Below are 20,120 nucleotides of genomic sequence, written 5' to 3'. Positions count from 1 at the left end.
AAAATTAAGAAGTTCGAGAAAGCGGCCGAAGATGCTAATGTTAGTGGGACGCGGACGTTGCGGGGCGGGTCGGGCCGAGGGCGGGCGTTGTGCGAGCGGCTCTCCGGGGACGAGTTGCCGCCGCCCGCTACGCCCTTCAAGGACAACGTGCACTTCGACCTCGGGCCCGCCGTCGCCCCCGTCGCTCCCGTGACCACTGTCTCCGCTCCACCCGACAGGGGTGCTTCGCTACCTGAACGACAACAGAGCGCATCGAAAAATAATTCACCCAACTCTGCGACCGTCAGGTGGCAGAGGAGCGATAGCGCCGCCGGCGAGCCCGAGTGGGTCAGGCCGGAGCCGCAGAAAATAGTGAAGCCCGAGTTCAAGCCGATGCCATCGCAAGTTGATGTCACGATCCGGTCGCCGAGCCTTGGCTCGAAAATCGGCGACCAGTTCCCGTCGCACGGGACGGCATTCCGGAACGTTGCGTCACCGGACCTGGCCCGGTCGAGCGTTCATAAGTTCGACGACGATGTAAATACTCAAAATAATTTTAAGGCGTGTAAATTGAAAAACAAGGAGAAGTACTCTGTCAGCAAGGGTTCGAGCTACTTCACCCGCGGCTCCGAGGAGATATGGCTAGTGAAGAAGAAGGACATAGAGGAGATAGAGGAGAGGGTGCTCGACTCGTTTCGTCGGGCCGGTGGAAATATCTGTATGAGGAGTGAATCGACCCGGGCGTCATCGGAGGGCGGTGCCGCGTTTCCGCACGGCACGACGGGTCGTGGCAAGCGGCAGGCGTACACCCGCAGCGAGTCGCTGGACCCGGGCCGGGCGGCGCGTGCGCACACCCTGAAGCGGCAGTCGTCGGTAGCGTGTACCTGTGGACACGACAAGAAGACTCGTGCAAAGTCCGCTACAGAAGCACCGCGCCCGCGCTCACGCTCGCACGGCGACGACGCGCAAACGCACGTGCTCGATAAGTACGAGACACTTGTCTAGAGCTACTACCACTATACCCGTACCACCCTCTCCATTATGGGATGTCACCTTTTGCCGCTGTGGCCGCTTGAGCGCTCCAATTACGAGATGCTCTTTTAATGTCACGACCAAAATGCATTGTACCCTTATCTGATGCTGCTGCGGTTACATAACTTCGCAAGTAGAAGATGCTCGTCTAATTGCCACTTCAACTGCAAGAGTATTACAAATATGAGAAGCTGGTCTAGTATACTACCATTGAGGTGAGTTTGACAGCACAAATGCTCGTGTACTTTGGCTCTGGTTAATTAGTCTAGTTGTTATCTCCTACGATATGATTGTGCTACTGAGAAAGGTGTGGCTCAACTTTCGTCCGGTTTAGGAATGCTGGATTTTGTGCTCGATAACAACGATCTACATTCCCGTTTCGTCTTGTGAAGTAACCTTAATCTTAATCGCATTATTCCGTGCACGATAAATTGTGATGGTAATATGTAAGTCTGTCTCGGCCTGCAAGATTTTTCAAGTGATAAAATGTCGATCACTTTAGAGATTAGATCCTACGAGAGTGCAGGTCGCAGGTTCGTATTGTAGGTATAACTTGGTGCAGTGCATGGAATATTGATTATATTTATGTATTTGAATATATTATTCACATAATCAGTGTGGTTTATAATGGATCGGTAATATAATGTATGTACCCATTGTATGAAGTTTATTGGCTAGTCTTATGAAGAAGGTATATGGACTCATTTCTTAAACCAAAAATAAACACATTACGTGGTAGCAATGAGAAGTGATTAGACATAGTATAAAATATCTTCTACTCCCTTTTTTTAAACTTCAGAAATGGCTAAAATTGTATGTGGTATATAAATGTTCTTATTTGATCATGGATTTACTTTCAATTTGCCTCGACTTCTTAGGAGTCAATTACATACTATCGTTAAACTAAGCCATTCTCTAGATAGGTAGTGAACCCACCTGAGCACAACATATTTTATTTAATGGTGCTTCGCTTGTTGAATTCGATTTTCACAAAAAAATAATCTTTTTTTTTATAGCGGTTGTGAAGTTTTTGAATGTTTATGGTTTATCTTTATAACGGCTGAGGCAACACTATCATTTTGCAGTTTTTGTATTTACTAGTCATCTCTAGAAATTTGTCATGTAATTTTGATGACTTCTGAGATAATTTACACTTGTAGTGTTCCATTGGAATAATAATTATCCATTTATTACTAGTTAGATACGTTAGAATGATTCCATTAGGCGTTACAAAACAAACAATATTCACATACAATTAAGATTTTATAAAATAGTATAAATACTTTTTTGTATTTCATATTTAGTGTGACCTGCATATGTAGTGCCAATTGTATCGATTGTATAGTTTCAAACTCGACAAAATAATACATAACTTCCATTTTTATATAATTAATACATGACATTTTGTACTCATCCAGTAGTTGAGAATAATTTGTAATTATATAAGAAATCTCGTGACTTTCTTTACTCAAGTATGCAATTCCTGTACGTTAACTGTTTGTTGATATTATTTAAATGCATTCCAAAATATTTTGTTGCTCGCTGTTTTTATGTGAACTTTTATTATATACTTTTAATGTAAAAGAGCAACGAATGTGTACCAAATTGTCAAGATGACTATGTAGTGTTGTACCTAGATAGACGTAAGTTTTTTCTATTCGTTTTTTACCTTGAGTTATATGTAGTCCATTGTCCATCAAGTTTTTTTTTTACATTATTCTTACTATGTAGTGACAATCTGAAGAATATCTGAACACTAGAAGACTTATAAGTGTATGAATTTGTATTTCTTTTTTACCTGATTTTACTTAAAGTGTAAGTGAATTTATTCTCTCACTTTTGTATATAAATGATATATAATGTTATATATCATGTTTGCACGTCAAGTTATTTTGAAATTATAGTATCTCAAAAATAATCTTTATAACATTATGATGACAATTAAATTATTTTTTCATTAATTAAATATTATTGAAAACGATGGATGTTTTTGCATGATTCCATTAAAAATCATGACAATTGGATTAAACTTTAAAAATTTCGGCAAATCTTTATTTTTAATTGCATACTGTTTGGATTAAAGCAACATTGTAGGATAGATAGCATGATGTAATTATATTATTATTATGATCACGATTAGCATTATATGTAAATTTTAGATATAAGGAAATAATTAGAGCATGTTTTATATTATGTAGAGTATGTAAACGCATCTTTATTTTGCCATGTACTGGCAATCGCTGATTATTTATTTGCATTTTTTCTTAAATGTTTATATTTTTTTAAATTGAAACCTAAAGCAGAGTTGTTGTAACCGCTAAATGTAGTAGTCCAGTATGAATTATTTCATTTATTAATTTCAATGTGATACATAAAGGAAATCATAAGAATTGAAATTAGACGAACCATGTATGTAAAATGGTAATAATTTTAAGAAATATTTTTTGTAAAAATAATTTGATACATCATTATGTATGCAAATGAATTATTTCAACTATTATGCTACCTTAAAAATTTATTGTACTGAAACAATAGTATGATATATAAATATCAATTTTTTTATGTAACTTATTTTCAATAATGCAAACATACTATTTAAAAGTTTGTGCAGACGAGAGACATTAATACTTTATCTTAATTGAATTACATTGTTCATCGTAGTTGGCAGTAAGTCCCTGCCGGATATAACAGAAAGGTCTCTTGTTTGTGCAGGTCTTTATTGAAGCATTTTTATATTTCGAAATCACATTGTAATTATTAGAGGAACTAAAAAGCTCGTGTACCGGACTATAATGTCATTATGTCTAATAAGAGAATATTTTATAAATTGTTTATTTGCTAATACAATTTAAGTTAAAATTACTTGGATTGTTTTATTTTACTAAACCTTTTGTCTCTTACTAATGGATACCTTATCTGTTTATTTAGTCTCAGCTATATTGACTATGAAGAAATTTATAATGTTCATATATTACAAAATTTTAAAAGAAAATAAAAATTTCCTTTAATTCCCTGAGACTACATATATATATATATATATATATATATATATATATTAATATATATATATATATATATATATATATATATATATATATATATATATATATATATATATATATTTATTAATATATATTTTTTGCCAAATATCAAGTGATTTTTCTCTAAGTAGTTTTTTTGGTTTACCTATGTTGGAGGAAACTGATCATAAACAGGTTTCGTTTTCTTTTTTAAGGCCGCAGTCTTGGCAAGATCGTCAGCATGCTCATTGCTAGGTATTCCTGTATGAGCTTTCACCCAATAGAAGTGGACTTTTCCATCGCGTTCTAAGAGATTTTTGACTTTTTGCCAGATTTCTATCGCTAGTGGGTCTGGAGTCGCTCAAGATATTTCGGAGCCACTGACTTTGCCCTCTATCTTATTACCGTCTGTATAGAATCTCTGCTAGTTATTATCGATAACCTTGTCTAGTTCTGCTTGGTTGTTTATAATTGCAAAGAGATCAATTCTAATAAAAAACAAAAATTTTATGAATTTCAATACTAATAGTGTTGAAAAAGGGTCATGAAAATTGTAAAATGCAGTACCTGTTTGTGAGGTAGTTTAATTTATGGAAATATATCAGATTGAATTTTTCACCGGTATATAAACATATTTTTTTATATCAAACTAACATAAATCATAGATATATTATAAAAGTAAGCATTTCTGGAGTGCGCATTTGCAAATGATATTATATAGAAACTTTGAAACTAGGTGCAAAATTATTGTTTTTCTGATTTACAATAAGTATAGGATATGATTTTGACATTTCAACTACTTTTGGAAGTAGGACTGCATTTAGGTCTACGACAATTATATTTACCGATGACAATTAAAAAAAAAACAATTTTATTATTTTTCTAAATTTGCTAAACACGAATTATTATTTAACATCGGGGTTTTCTATATGAAATTAAAAAAAAAATAGTAACCAACCAAAACATAACATGTATAAGTACTGTGTTGGAAATATTTTAAAAAGCGTGTTCATATTGAAGTTTAGCAATGTTTATAATAACAGTGGAAACTGTAGAGCAAGAATACGTTGCATCTAAATATATCATTAAAATCTAAACCTATCAAATAAATATTCTTTTGTTAAATCCAAATTTTCAGTGACCGTTTAATAATTTACTACACGATTAACGTTTTAGTTCGTAGGCAGAGCACTTTTTATTTGCGATACTGGCTCATTTCATCAAGTTGAAGTTATAAGCGCTCTTAACAAAATTTGCTTATTAATGCTAAAATTTGCCTAAGATGTAGCCTAGTTCGTCTTGCATTTGCATTAGGGTGTATGTAGATGTGTGAGTTTTGGCGTTTTTTTTTTTTAATCCCTCATACTATATGTCTGTGCTCTTCATCCTCCTAGCGCCTCTATTAACCCCTTTAGTAATTCGAAACATTTTTTTTATTTTACATATAGAATTGATTATAATTTACTTATTTTAAACAACAAGTATAATTTAGTTTTTATATATTCGTAAGTACAAATATGTTCCTTATATGTTTCGAAATATACTGTGAAAAATAAACTATGACTGAATTATAAGGAATGTAAAAGTACTTACAAATTTCGCATGTTTGTACTTTCACTTTCAAAATATGTTTTTACTATAATCTAAGGTATTGTAATAAATTATTAACTGATTATTGTTTTAAAATATTACTAATTAATTATTATTAATATCATTTGAATCCTATAGAAAGCATAGTAAACATAGAAAAAAGCTTTAACATAGTAATTACGTACTCTGTGGGCATTAGTTTTCCAGAGTTTTTTCTAATTATGTATTTTAATTGTTCCGTTTTACGGTAGGTACTCTTGGTCATGATATCTTTATCTATGAAAACGTCGATCTTGTTTCATTTCCTACAAAATATAATGATTTGTAAGAAAAGTTTGAAACAATTTTGTATATTTCTTATAATTTAAAAAGTACCATAAATAAATAAATAAGTAAGTACAATAAATAAAGAAATTAGTAAAATTGATGGTGAACAGATTAATTTTTATTCCTGTTCTGTCAGGAAATAATTGAATCTACGACAAAACGGAACGTTACTTGTCGTCGTTTGTTTAATGAATATACTACTTGCATTTCGGAATATGATTAAAGTTTTCTTTTGCAATTTGCATTCATAAGTGTTACATATGTTGTGAAATAATAATACGATCAGTTTAATGTCTGAGTTTTATAATAGTGTAATAAATTCTAAAAATATTCATTAAATATTAAATAAAATTGCTTTCATTTTGGCGCCGCGTTCACTTTCATTTTTGAGTCGTTACGAAATTAACACAAAATGACTTCGGCCCTTTATTTGGAGCATTATCTCGACAGTTTACAACATTTACCAATAGAGTTGCAAAGGAATTTTAAATTGATGCGGGACCTTGATGACCGAGCGCATGGAATAATGAGGACAATTGATCTCATGGCCGACGAATTACTGCCAGAGATTCCTAAAATGGATGAAGAAACGAAGAAGGAGAAGGTAAATACCATTCAGGGTCTTTTTAACAAAGCCAAGGAATACGGGGATGATAAGGTCCAGCTTGCGATACAGACGTACGAGTTGGTGGACAAACACATACGGCGTTTAGATTCAGACCTCGTGCGCTTTGAGGCTGAGATTCAAGAGAAAGTGATGAGCGCCCGCGCTGCGCAGCAAGCAGCGGCTGACCAGGAGACAAATACGACTACTGTTAAAAAAGGAAGGAAAAAGCTTAAAGGTAACGAGAAAGCTGCAACGACGACCGGGAAAAAGAAACGTGCGGGAGCGTCTAGCGAAGATGATGCTGCCGCGGCAGGCAGACCTGCGGCCAAGAAGAAATCTCAGCGCAAGGGTGCAACTACCACCACTAACACAGCTAAGGAACAAGAAGAAAATGCAGATCTGGATTCAGTTGCTGGTATGGCGCATCCTAGTGATGTACTGGACATGCCTGTGGATCCTAATGAGCCCACATATTGCTTGTGTCACCAAGTGTCCTATGGTGAGATGATTGGTTGCGATAATCTTGACTGCCCAATTGAATGGTTTCACTTTGCATGTGTAGACCTTAAGATCAAACCTAAAGGTAAGTGGTATTGCCCTAAGTGCACCCAGGACAGAAAGAAAAAATGATCCACAGTGAAACCTTTGGTTAAACCAACTGATAAGACTGTAACAGTTAAAAAAGAAGTGAAATAATATCCTATTGTCTATTTAGTAGATAAGTGATAATGTAACACAATAAATTTACCAATTCTTATATATAACCTTTATCCTTTAGTTGTTTTTGCAATTATGAAAATATACACCTACATATTTCATTCATATTAATGCAATATATCAAATATGTAAGTCAGTATTATAAGTATTGAACAAAGAATTTATTGTGTTAAAATAACATGCAATTTTAATAATAACCGCATATATTTGTGATAGTTAATACAGATTCTAGTAAAGTTTAATGTATTATAAGTTTTTTGTATGTAAGTCTACTTTTCAACAAAGTGGCATAATTATGATTACTTAGGTACATATATTATCATTCATTCATATGTGAATATACATTAAAATTTTATATGTAAGTAACATGTCAAACTTATTTCCAATTTGGACAGACCAACAATGAAACACCAAATTCTTCAATCCGTACTGTCCCATTTTGTTTTCTGTATTTCTTTCCATTTATGTGTGTAATGACATTTATATTATTTTAAAGTATAGACTGTTGCAAGACGATTATTTGGTACAATGTGACTGTTCACTTATAGCATTGTTATTACAGTCTCATGCACACTGAAGTTATTTGTTAATGTAAAACCTAATGATATATATTTTTTTTCTTTTAAAATGTTTTTTAATTATGTAATTTCATAAATATACTCTGTGAATACAAAAAATACAATTTTTCTTTATTCATAAGAATTATATTTTAATTCTTATGTAATGAAATATTAGTGTTGTGTTAATCTCAGACATGTGTACAGATATATATACATATACATAAATACATGTTACTGTAATTTTTTTTTTAATAAACATCGTCATAATTTCAGCTGTTCACTGTCCACTGCTGAACATAAGCCTTCCTTATAAGGGGAGTTTTGCCAGTAGTTGCCATACTTGGTAGGCGGGTTGGCAACTGCAGTTAAGCTTTTAAAGATGTTTTAAGAAGGATGCTGTTGCTCATGCCTCTACCATTAAGTTCCTTTTCTCACCTCTGATGACATGACTCTCTTACAATATTCATGACATAGCCTATTCTATGTCGGGACCACATGGTAATTTTTTTTATATTCAACATAAAATCTTTGTTTAGAGCAACATGTCATGACACATTTGCACGGTTTGTGAGTTTCCAATTTTTGTTTCAGTATTTGTTCAATTGTCTAATACATATTTCTAAAAATGTTTGTATGTTTGATTTCTCATCATAGTCACTGTCATTAAAGATTGTTAATACATGCCATATTGAAACCAAGCAATATAAAATACGCATTTGTGACTACACTGTTTATAGGCAAAGTTGTTAATTTTGTGTTGTACTGATTCAGATTAAGCAGTTGACTGAGTAGTATGTATACTGTATCATGTTTTTATTTTATGAAGTTACTAGTCTTATGATTATTTTACTAATAAAAATTGGTTAAGTGTTTATAGACCAGTCAATATTTAGGTGTACATATGAGAAGTTCCCTCTTTAAGTTATTTTGAGTATTTGTAAAATATTTTCATATGACAATATTTAAATATAAATCGCCTAATCAACACGGGAGTTAATCTTATCTTTTATAAAAAGAATTAACAATATTGGTTTAGATATCACATAAGAAAATAACTGTTTCGAAAACCCCCTCAATCCAGAGTTGCTTAAAAACACCAGATGCCACCTTAAAAATGTTGAGTAGTAATTATTGTGATTCATACTGAATTATAAAAATTTGGTAAATAAGTGAGTAAAACCAATATATATATATATATATATATATATATATATATATATATATATATATATATAAATAATTATAATGTATTGTGTTATGAAATTGTATATTAAAATGGTTGTAACCCACAATAACATCTGCGCATACAGTTAGGAGTACTATATTACAGATATTTTCTGCATCATCAGTCACCAGAAACAATCAGTTTGGTTATAATTTAAGATGTATTTCATTCATCTTGCTAACTGCCATTCAATGTAGAAGAAGTACACATGTAAGATTGTTATAAAATGTATGACTTTATTAATATTACATTATAACCCATGACATAATATATTATGGTTACAAATTAGATTAAATAAAATATGCTATGAACTTAAATTTAGGAAATAATATCATTATATTGTTAAGAGATTTTTATATGAATAGTATTAAAAAGTTAATTCCTATTCTTTGTTTATATTAACAAAAGTAAAATGCAAAGTGACATACTTAATATATTATCAAATGTTAGGTAAGATAGTTGCTTTTTTATTCTAAAGATTGATATATTGAAGTGATATAAATATAGATACATAACAAATTACTGTCTGTTCTAGTAATTAGACAAGTTTTTATATGATAAATTAAGTCTCCCATATTAATATACAAAAACCCAAGATTCAAGTTTTCATTAAAAATAAAATACATTGAAAACTGCCTCAAATTAAGTGAATTCCGTAAAAGTCATGAGTCGAATAGAATTCTTACATTAAATATGTTAAATTTTTACAATTTTAAGAATGTTTCGACACATTTGACTAAAAACATTATTGAATGGTCAGAAATGAGAGCAAACTATGGTTGAGTGCACTCTATTTTCAATGTTTTTAGTTTCTGATTGTGGGTCTGTGGGTCTAAGGGTTTTAAAGGTATATTAATGGTATGGTACATCTATTGCTGGTCCTTAAACTAGGATACCCAGTATAGGTTAGTTTTAATGCTGTACCTTGGTCTATTTTTTTAACGGGTAATTTTTTTTATAATATAATGACAACCCCGCTTGTGTTATCGGTTTAAGGTAGCGGTGCACCGGTGCGGGATGATAGATGAGAATAAAAGCAGGTCAGTTAGACCATCTGACGAATTTCATAAGAATTAACCACGATAATTTGTTGGCGGAATCGCTTGGCGGTCGACCTGGTAGGGTCCAATATAGGCCCCCATATTGCTAGCAATAGGGATGTTAGACCCCTATTGCTAACAATCATCGTTTTCCTTGAAGATTTGCTTATTCGTGTAATTGATAAGATATTAAAAAGAAATCAAGATTTCATAATAATTTTCGACTATTTATTTGAAAGAACAAATGTAAAAATTTTTAATTTAAGAAATTTGTCCTGTCTCATGATAGATTGTTTGACTGTAATATTGAAAATATGTATAGCCAGCATAGACGTAAAATAACTTACGACGTATTGAGTATCCAATGTGTTGTAAATTTTAATAATAGGTATAACTATCTAATGCAAAGGACAAATTAAACAACTGTAATTTTTATATTAGTCGAATTCTTTGACACGATTTGTTTATGTTTAATAAAAAAAAATATAGTCATAGGTAAATGTTTTATTTTTAAATCCTTGTCCTCATCTATGGAAAATGATAATACTTTATATACGAGTAGTAATAATTTTTTTTCTATGTTTACTTGCAACAAAAGTAATGGATTTACTTAACTCTGTCATATTTTAGAGTCCAGTCAATACATATTAATATTTATCTATAATAATAAGAATTATCTAGGTAAGAAAGAAAGAAAGAAAGAGAACATTTATTGCCAACAACAAAAAAGTTACATAAATTATCAATAGAGAGAAAAAAGGTAATTTTTGCTATTTTTATCTATTCATTTGTATTTGCATCAAATTAAACTTTTCTATTCTTTTTATTATATTTATAATTTATTATGATAAGACTTTGTACAAAAGTCGATTGCTTGGGTACCTCTGTCCCATTCGTGTTTCTACCGTGAAGCAGTTGTGTTTGCATGGCTGTGTTTCGGTTTAAAGGGTGGGGTATGGCGTGAATTTACAGGATACAGAGGAATAACATCTGAGTCCTCAGGAATGGCGACGCATGGGGGTATCATGGGCGAAACAGTATACTCTGTTATGTCCATGGTACTGCTCATGTCTATAGCCGACGGTTACCACTTTCCATCAGGTGGGCCGTTAGCTTGTTTGCCATTCTAAGTTGTATAAAAAAATAAGCACATTCCTTTTTAAAAGGCCGTCAGCACACCTGCAATTTCTCTGGAGTTGCGAGTGCTCATGGGCGGCGATTGTCACTTACTATCAGGTGAGTTGCATGCTATGACCTATTGACCCTCTGTGTTATATAAAAAAATCAGGAAAAATGTTGAATCTAAAATTCGGCTTATGTTTTATTTTGACATGCCATCTAAAAGTCGTGTATTTGTATGGGTTTTTCTTACATGACAAATTGGGAAAAATACACAGATCTTACTTTTTTTTTATATAACTTAGAATGGCAAACAAGCTAACGGCCCACCTGATGGAAAGTGGTAACCGTCGTCTATAGACATGAGCAGTACCATGGACATAATATATTGTTTCGCCCATGATACCCCCCATGCGTTGCCATTCCTAATTGATATTCTTATTTTTTTTTTGTTAAATGATTAAACAGAGGGTCAAGAAGAGATAGATTATTTTTTTTAACATAGACATTCCCATACGACAAATATATTCAAATTTACAAACCTCTAAAATCCACGTTTACGAATTCGTGGACAGTAGTTAGTAAATAATAATAGTGCGTAAATTCCAGTGTTTATGTTTTGGTTAGTAGATAACGGTTATAGTATGATATCGTCGTACCTCAAGATCGTAGGTTTAAAAGTTAATATGATTAGATCGTAATGCGTGGTAGGGTTGTGATTAATAATTTATATATTATATATAGAATCTAAGTATTATTTATATAAATTATATAGATACATGATGACGATATAAATAAAGACTGGAAATAATAGGTATTTTTAGTTTTACAGATGTCTAAAATCCTTATTAATATTATGCTCGTAATTGTGAAAGTAGGTATTTTTTTTTTAATGGATAATGAAATGGCATCCCCGCCTGCGCTATCGATATACACTGGCGGGCCACCAGAGAGCTTTTGACCATTACTGACAATTCCTTCCTCCCCCTCAAGCTAGGGTACCCTGTATTAAGAGGAATCAGGCAACGAGTATCAGGTATCACAAAGTAGGATTTCTGTTCCTAAAATTGTACACTCGACAGCTCATTTACGCAAAGCAACTTACCCACCAGTGTGCCTCTGATGTGGTTATATACGTACGCTAATATTGATAAAAACGACAAACTTCTTATAAACGTATTTTATTTATTGAAATAGGTATACTGTTATTTTCTCTTACGCTATTGTTTTGTTTTTTGTTTTTTTTTCTTCCTATCAATAGGGAAGGCAAAAGTACTAAGCCTATACAGCCGATGGCATTAGTTAATTTAAGTATTATTTTTTCCGTTTTGGTATATCAAAGTTTTTCAAATGTTGAAATTACGTATTCATATATGGATTTATATGATTTTTTGTTTTTTATGAAACTCTTTTTCAATTTGAAAGAGTGACAATACACTTCAATAACTAAAATAGGTTTGTATGATGATTTAGTTTTTATGAATAGGGGCGGGGGAGGGGGGGGTAATATTTAACGAGGAGATTGTTAAGAATCACTGTATTGCTAGCAATATATACGTATACCCTGTCAAGTCAAACACCATGTTTAGCTTACCTTTCGTTTGTATTATTTAATGACTGGTTTATATAGATGTTTCTTAGTGCTAAATTGAATTGAAAAGTATTAATTTTTTAGTGGATAATAAAAAGGGACTATATCAGTGTGTAAGTGTATTAAGTCAAAAGTTATTAGGTGTTATTACCAATAAGCTTTAATATAAAATACAACGACATAAATAGAGAGCAATTATGTTAACTGCGGTCGAGTAAATCGCTGCGCGCGGTAGGTCATATATAATTAGGTATTTCACTGTAAAAAGTGTGGCCAAGTACCCTAACTTGCTGGTCGGGAACTCGTCTGAGTGCGAAAACTTTGTTATTGCATCAGACATTCGGACATGATCACTGTGCGCACACGTTTGCGTCAGATATGTGAACGTATGAAAGCTTAGATAAAGCTCTCGATCACGTAATTAGGTATCTTCCAAATTATCTTACTAATATAATTATATTATAATTAATTAGATGGTGTTTGTATATGATGTTTGAGAAAAAAATATATGAATGGTCTTAATAAGAGCAATGTTTGTCTGTAAGTTTGTTCCGACATCACGCAAAAACTACCGTATCAAATTTTGTGCGGTTTTCTCAGTTACATTTCTGCAGGTCTAACCGTAACGGCCTAATATTTAATAAATAAATATTTTTTTTTTATACAACTTAGAATGGCAAACAAGTTGACGGCCCACCTGATGGAAAATGGTAACTGTCGCCTATAGACATGAGCAGTACCATAACAGAGTATACTGTTTCGCTCATGGTACCCCCCATGCGTTGCCATTCCTGAGGACTCAGGTGTTATTGCTCTGTCCCCTGTAAATTCACTATCATATCCCACCCTACAAACCGAAACACAGCCATGCAAACAGCTGCTTCACGGTTGAAACACGAATGGGACAGAGGTACCCAAGCAATCGACTTTTGTACAAAGTCTCCCTCTGGTAAAAATCTGGTATATATTTCATTTTATATAATATCTATGTATCTATTTTCAAAAATGAAGTATTATTATTATGTATATAAGAGGTTGCTGAGTAACTGACTGACATATATATCATGCACAAAGCACAACGGTCAACGGAAACTCTTGAACCTAGAATCTTGAAATTTTGCAGATAGGTTCTTTATATATATATATATATATGTATATATAGGATGTAAAACCGGGGTTGTAAGCTTGTATGGAATTTTGTCAATTTAAAAGCCATATGTGTGTGAAATTTAAGATTTATGGAAATGAAATTTAGTATTTTACGATTTGCGAGTGAAGTCGCGGCCAAAAGCTAGTTTGTAAATTAATTTTAATGATGTGTTAGTGTCTTTGTGTTGAACATATTGAGTTTTATGGCTTGGTGACATTTTTATGTGTGGTAGATATAGTTTAATGTTCTAATTAGTAAATGTAATAGATAGGTATGTCATAAGAATTTGTAACAAAATGCATTATCCTTATCATAACCCAATTGGTGCGAGACTGGCTAGCAATAAATCGTGACCAGATTAAAAAACAATCATCTTAATCGGTAGAGAATATAGTGTCATTAAGAGCCTTCTCCTTTCTGAGTCTCTTGACCACCATTTTATCAACGAGTAGGATATGAGTAATAAATCTAGTATATTAACATTAAATTTGCAGAAGGAAATTAGTAATTAGAAATAGGGGCCCCATAGCTAGTAATATTCTAGAAATCATTATGGTTTTTCCTGGGGAATTTGTCACAATTGCCCAACTGATCTCATCTTTATCTATCATCAGTCACTGGTATCCTACCAGTGTATGATCGATAGTAGAAGCAGTTTAGAGAACTTCATTACTTAAATTGACTTGCTCGAGAATCGTACTTAGGACCTCATTCACATGAAGCGATGTCAGTTTAAACAATAATAAGTTGATGTATACCTACTTATATGTTTATTTATTTTAAAAAACCTTTTATATTGACCATGTGTAAGATGCATTGTTTAATTTTTCATAGTTTATCAATAAAAAGAACACATTGAAGGTCACGTCGACGCCACATTGAACTTGTTTATAATTCCCTATTAGATAAAATTGTTTTGGTTTCCAATGTGATCACGTTTGATAAGTAATGTTTTATTGAATTGGATTATACTAGTTGTTTAAATATCAATCAATCAAATATAAAAAAAAAAACCATTATTCTCCTAACTAGTTTGAGTGAGAAATCTCCAAATTTATTTAAGTTTTATCTTGGAGCATTAACTCTTGAATTATATAGCTAATTGCCATGACATTTATTTGTATGCCCATAAAGTACGAGATAATGTTTCATTCTATAAATCAATTTAATAAATTAGGTAATTATCAAAATACAGTTCTTTAGAGACATCTGGAAACTTATCTGTCTAATTTCAAGCAATTATAAGTACCTAGTTACTGAGTTAGAAAAAAGATAAGGTTAGTATATCTATACGTAATAATGTAGTTACTAAGTTAGAGAGAAGATAATGTTATAATATCTGTCTACGAACATAAACTCAGTATTATCTATTATATGTTATACCTATCTACTAAAAATATCTTCATTTTCATCATTTGTAATTGGGTACCTAAATTAAATTACAAGTAAAATATATACATAAAGAAATTTGATCTTAGCTTTATATAGTTGTATATATGAGTATATGTACTACTTAGTAAAATAACGCGTATCTCGTATTCTTGTCCACAATACGAAGGGTTGGTGCGCAGGCTGCGTGTGCGCACTGTCGCAGTTCGAATAATCTTACGCGCGGGAAAAGTTGCCTGCTGGCTATTAATACTTATATATACAAATATTATTATACATACATATAGTATTTAATAAAAATAATAACTTATATAATAATTAAAATAATAAAAAGGCTACATAATGACGACACTGTTACGGAAAATGTGGAGAAATCATTCTAAACACAAAAGTAAGTAACTATCTATATATTAATCTCTTAATAATTAATAATATTTTTATATCTCTTAAAATAAAAGAAAGAATAATAATATATATGTAAATTTATTAATACGTAATAAAAAATCTATTCGATTTTTCATAAATATTTTCTTTTTTTTTTTAAATTTAACTTTATACTGTCTTCTATAAACTCATTAATATATGTAAACTATAATTTAAATTTGAAAGAATATATATTTTAAGCTGTCGAACAAAGTCAAAAACGAGTTTTTTAAATGAGAGCTGTTTTCATATTTTGCAAGATCGATAAATATAATATTATGCTTTGAAAATATGAGTAAAATTAATATCAATTTAAGTTTTACTTTTCTTTTTAATAATGATAAAAATTATGTTATTGTAAATATGTAATGGAAGGTGTATTCAGTATGATAAGAGTAAGACCTTTATAATTATATCTAATACTGTATTTTGTAAATCAATGAATTATCGATTGGTTCGGTCAAAGATTAAATCAGCACTTTTTTATTTGTCGTAGTATTTACTAAGAAGAAATGAAGGAACTTTCAGCAGCATAATTACTTGATTGAATTCTACTAAATTGACCATGTGTTATGGTGTCTTGAATATTTTTTATCGTCCGTACCTTTATATGACTTTATTATAAGATCCAAGTTCGGTATCATTCTCCCTCAAATATGGCGGGGAGCTCCGTTTCTCTCTAATTATCTTGGTATTAGAAGCTCTCGCTAGATTCTCCTTAAACGGTCTGGTGTCTGAGCAAGGAAAAACTTGCTTAGTAAGTTTCTGTAGGCGGTGGCCACTCTCCACGTTTAACGGCGGATTAGTGGTCAGTAGGGTGGCATGTCTTACCTTTTTAATGGTAAAAACATAAAAAATTCTATTAAATAACAATATTTTTTTATAATTCCATAAATATAGAATGCAAACAAGCGGAAAAAGATTTTTTTACCTCTACGCTTTTACGAGTAGTTTAGTACGCCGTTACTAAAAGCTAAAAGTTTTTAGCAATAAAATTCATTCATTCATTTAAAGTTTTATTTTATTTTATGCTACTAGTCTATATTTCTTCTACCTACTAAGTACTAATTTCAATATGCCTATTCACGTGAAAGTATAACAAGATTAAAAATGTTGAGCTGTTTTTCACAAAGCGTTTGTGGTCAGATAATTTAGATTTAACTTCGTAACGAGCAGGATTTTGCTCCATTAAAAAGGGTGAATTCAATTATGATAAAATTAATATACGAACAATACGAAAGCGTAATCCGCATTAATTGCAAAAAAAAACGTGCATAAAAATATACACATAAATATTACAGGCAAATTATGAATGATTGGAAATAAAAATTGAATATCCATCATCATCATCATCCTCGTCTTGCCTTTATCAATTATTTGGGATCGGCGCAATATGTTTTTATTCATATTACTCAAGGTTTTGGTTTTCTTTTGTTTTGACGACCGGCCGCCTCCTGATGTCGAGGGGAGAGAGTGGGGGGAGGGATTGTTAGTATTGCGACTACCAGTCCCATTGTTAGCAATATATCCTGTCAGGTCGACCTCCAATTGGTCTCCTTGGAAACGGTCGTGTTGAATTCCAGGTGTATTCATCACAGAGGGCTAACCGACCTGCCTTTTCATTCTCACCTATCAACCCTCACGGGGCCCCGCCAGTGTATACCATTAGCGCAGGCGGGGTTACCATTCTATTATCATCTAATAAAAATCTAAACAAAACCTCCTGACCACAATAATACACATGGATTCATTGTCTGAAAATATTACAGTTTTTAACATCAGTTCTTGTAGTAAAACACATGTAGGTATATAAATACTAATTCATCCGTTTATGACACTATTAACTTTTACACGAGCGAGAGCTTTTTACAAAGTGTATCATGAATTACATATATCGTGAAGTTTTCTAGTTATACTCGTCGCGTCATAAATTTAAATTGAGGTAAAGCAAGCAAAAAGAGAGCAGGGCGGGCGTCGTCGTACCTATATATTCTTGCTAAATCATACGACTTATCTAGCCCAAAGCATTGGCACTAGCTATACTACACGCAAAAACGTAGTGTGAAAGCCGTTATTAGCTCTTGTAGGTCATTTTCCAACGAAGACATACAAGTAAGGGACCGCTAGAAATGATAGAGTACGATTTATGTGTAGAAAGTCAGAAATAATACTAAGTACAAAATAATTTTTAATTAACTTGTTATGTTCGCGATTTCATTTACGTCTATTTATATTTTGCTATCAAAATAGTATTTAATTTTGCATAACATTTTTCAGCACTTTTACTTCTTACGCCATCTATTGTCTGGCAGAGATAACTCTCTACTTGACAATAGATGGTTTTGAAAAAAATAAAAATTTAACCTTTTTAGGAGGTAATTTTTAATTTTTTTTATACAATTTACTCAGTTTTGTTATTTATACTTTTTATTTCCAGGTACAGTTTTTAGACTTGCCTTAAATTTACTTAGTTCTTAATTTAGGATATCTTGAGTGTAAACAACGTTCTTAAGATTAAGATTTGACAACTGAATGATGGCCCTGTTTGCAATATTAGGACAGTAGCCAACAATGAAGTCAGGTTATGTCAGTCCATCGTGACCAACAAACCATGACGGGTACCATGTGGAGATCCACTTGATACAATATAAATATGATCAAATAATAACTCCTTTTCCATGATTGAAATGCCAGTTACAAACCTGTGATGATAGGTTGACCATGTGAATTTTTTTATACAACTTAGAATGGCAAACAAACTGACGGCCCACCAGATGGAAAGTAGTAACCGTCGCCTATAGACATGAGCAGTACCATGGAAATAACAGAGTATACTGTTTCGTCCATGATACCTCCCATGCGTTGCTATTCATGAGAACTCAGATGTTATTCCTCTGTACCCTGTAAATTCATTGCCATTTCCCAAACACAGCCATGCAAACACAACTGCTTCACGGTAGAAACACGAATGGGACAAAGATACCCAAGCAATCAACTTTTGTACAGTCTCTCTCTGATAGACTTTGCTAGTTTTTTTTAATGGTTGATAATGGAATGGTAGTTCCGCCCGCGCTATCGATATACGCTGATGGGGCACTAGTGAAGGATGATAGGTAACGATGAAAGCAGTTAAGTTATTCCATCGTGACAAGTTCCACTACAATTAATCACGATGGTTTCCAGGAGGAACTGCGTGGAGGTCGACCTGAAAGGGTGTATTGCTGGCAATGAGTCGGTTAGACCCCATTACTGACAATTTTTTACCGTTTCCCCCTAGCATTAGCTAATTACCCGCACTTTATTTAATCTTATTGATGAATATGTCATTATAGCGATTGGACAGTATCATAAAATTATGCGTCGTAATTCTAAATATAAACGCATTAAATTATCTCTATTAATATTATTGGAATTATCTGACAATGATAACGATTTAGTTCAAGTTTCATTCCTGTCTTCATGTGCTCTATATGTCTGAAAGCCATCCGATAATATTATTGTTACTGAATATATTGTCCTGTTCTTTTATGTACGAGTTAAAATACTTTTTTTTATTAATTTTATTTATTGTACACACACACACACACACACACAAACACAAACGCACACACAGACACACACCACATACACCACATACACCACATACGCATGCATACACACTCATTCATTATACTTATTTATACATGTGTATTGGCGGTGAGAATTTAAAAAAAAAATTGCATTATATTAATTAGTTACACAATTGTCAGTACTGCTAAAAAGCCTATGTTTAACGCGAGTACTGCTTCCTACAGGACAGGCTCAGCTTAGTGTAGGAAGCAATGATAAATTCTGTGCTAATACAAACATACTTTGTTAAATAAATATATCTTATATCTTATTTATTACGTAATTTATATATAACACAGATATAACATAAACTACGATTCTTTAGTTTTACCGTGTATTTAAAGAATCGTCCGCATATTGCCTAATTACGAGTACACTTGCTTACAGTTTCATCTGTAAGTAATGTTATAGACAATTTCCAATATACTATTCTAAATACATATATGTTTTATTGAGTCTACCTAGGGTACCTAGAATAGGGTGTCGTAAAAAGCAACTAAGGGAGCTTATGGTCGAGGGATAAAGATAAAGATAAAGATAAAGATAAATTTATTTGCAAACATGTGTACATAGTAAGTGCAAAGACATACTTGTTGTTCATTGTAGGATTTGTATAGTCCTAACATGTTTTGCTAACATTAGCGTGCAAAATATTATTTCAAGGACAGTGGCAATTTCAAGTGCCTTACAAAGCAAATCCATGCCCCCTATCTATCCATGCCTTACAAAACATATTAATATT

At 32.4% G+C, this 20,120-nt stretch overlaps 1 protein-coding gene across 1 annotated transcript; it reads left to right on the top strand.

Annotated features, from left to right (window-relative positions):
- Positions 1-6,102: 6,102 nt before the first annotated feature.
- LOC113516070 (inhibitor of growth protein 5) lies at positions 6,103-10,085 on the top strand. Its single transcript, XM_026900421.3, has one exon. The coding sequence runs from the start codon at positions 6,361-6,363 to the stop codon at positions 7,183-7,185; it is 825 nt and encodes a 274-aa protein (XP_026756222.1). The 5' UTR covers positions 6,103-6,360; the 3' UTR covers positions 7,186-10,085.
- The last annotated feature ends 10,035 nt before the right edge of the window (positions 10,086-20,120 follow it).

This window comes from Galleria mellonella, unplaced genomic scaffold (genome assembly GCF_026898425.1).
Source record: "Galleria mellonella isolate WM207_F2 unplaced genomic scaffold, CSIRO_AGI_GalMel_v1 utg266, whole genome shotgun sequence".
Lineage (NCBI taxonomy): Eukaryota > Metazoa > Arthropoda > Insecta > Lepidoptera > Pyralidae > Galleria > Galleria mellonella.
This window is presented reverse-complemented; position numbering and strand designations above follow the sequence as displayed.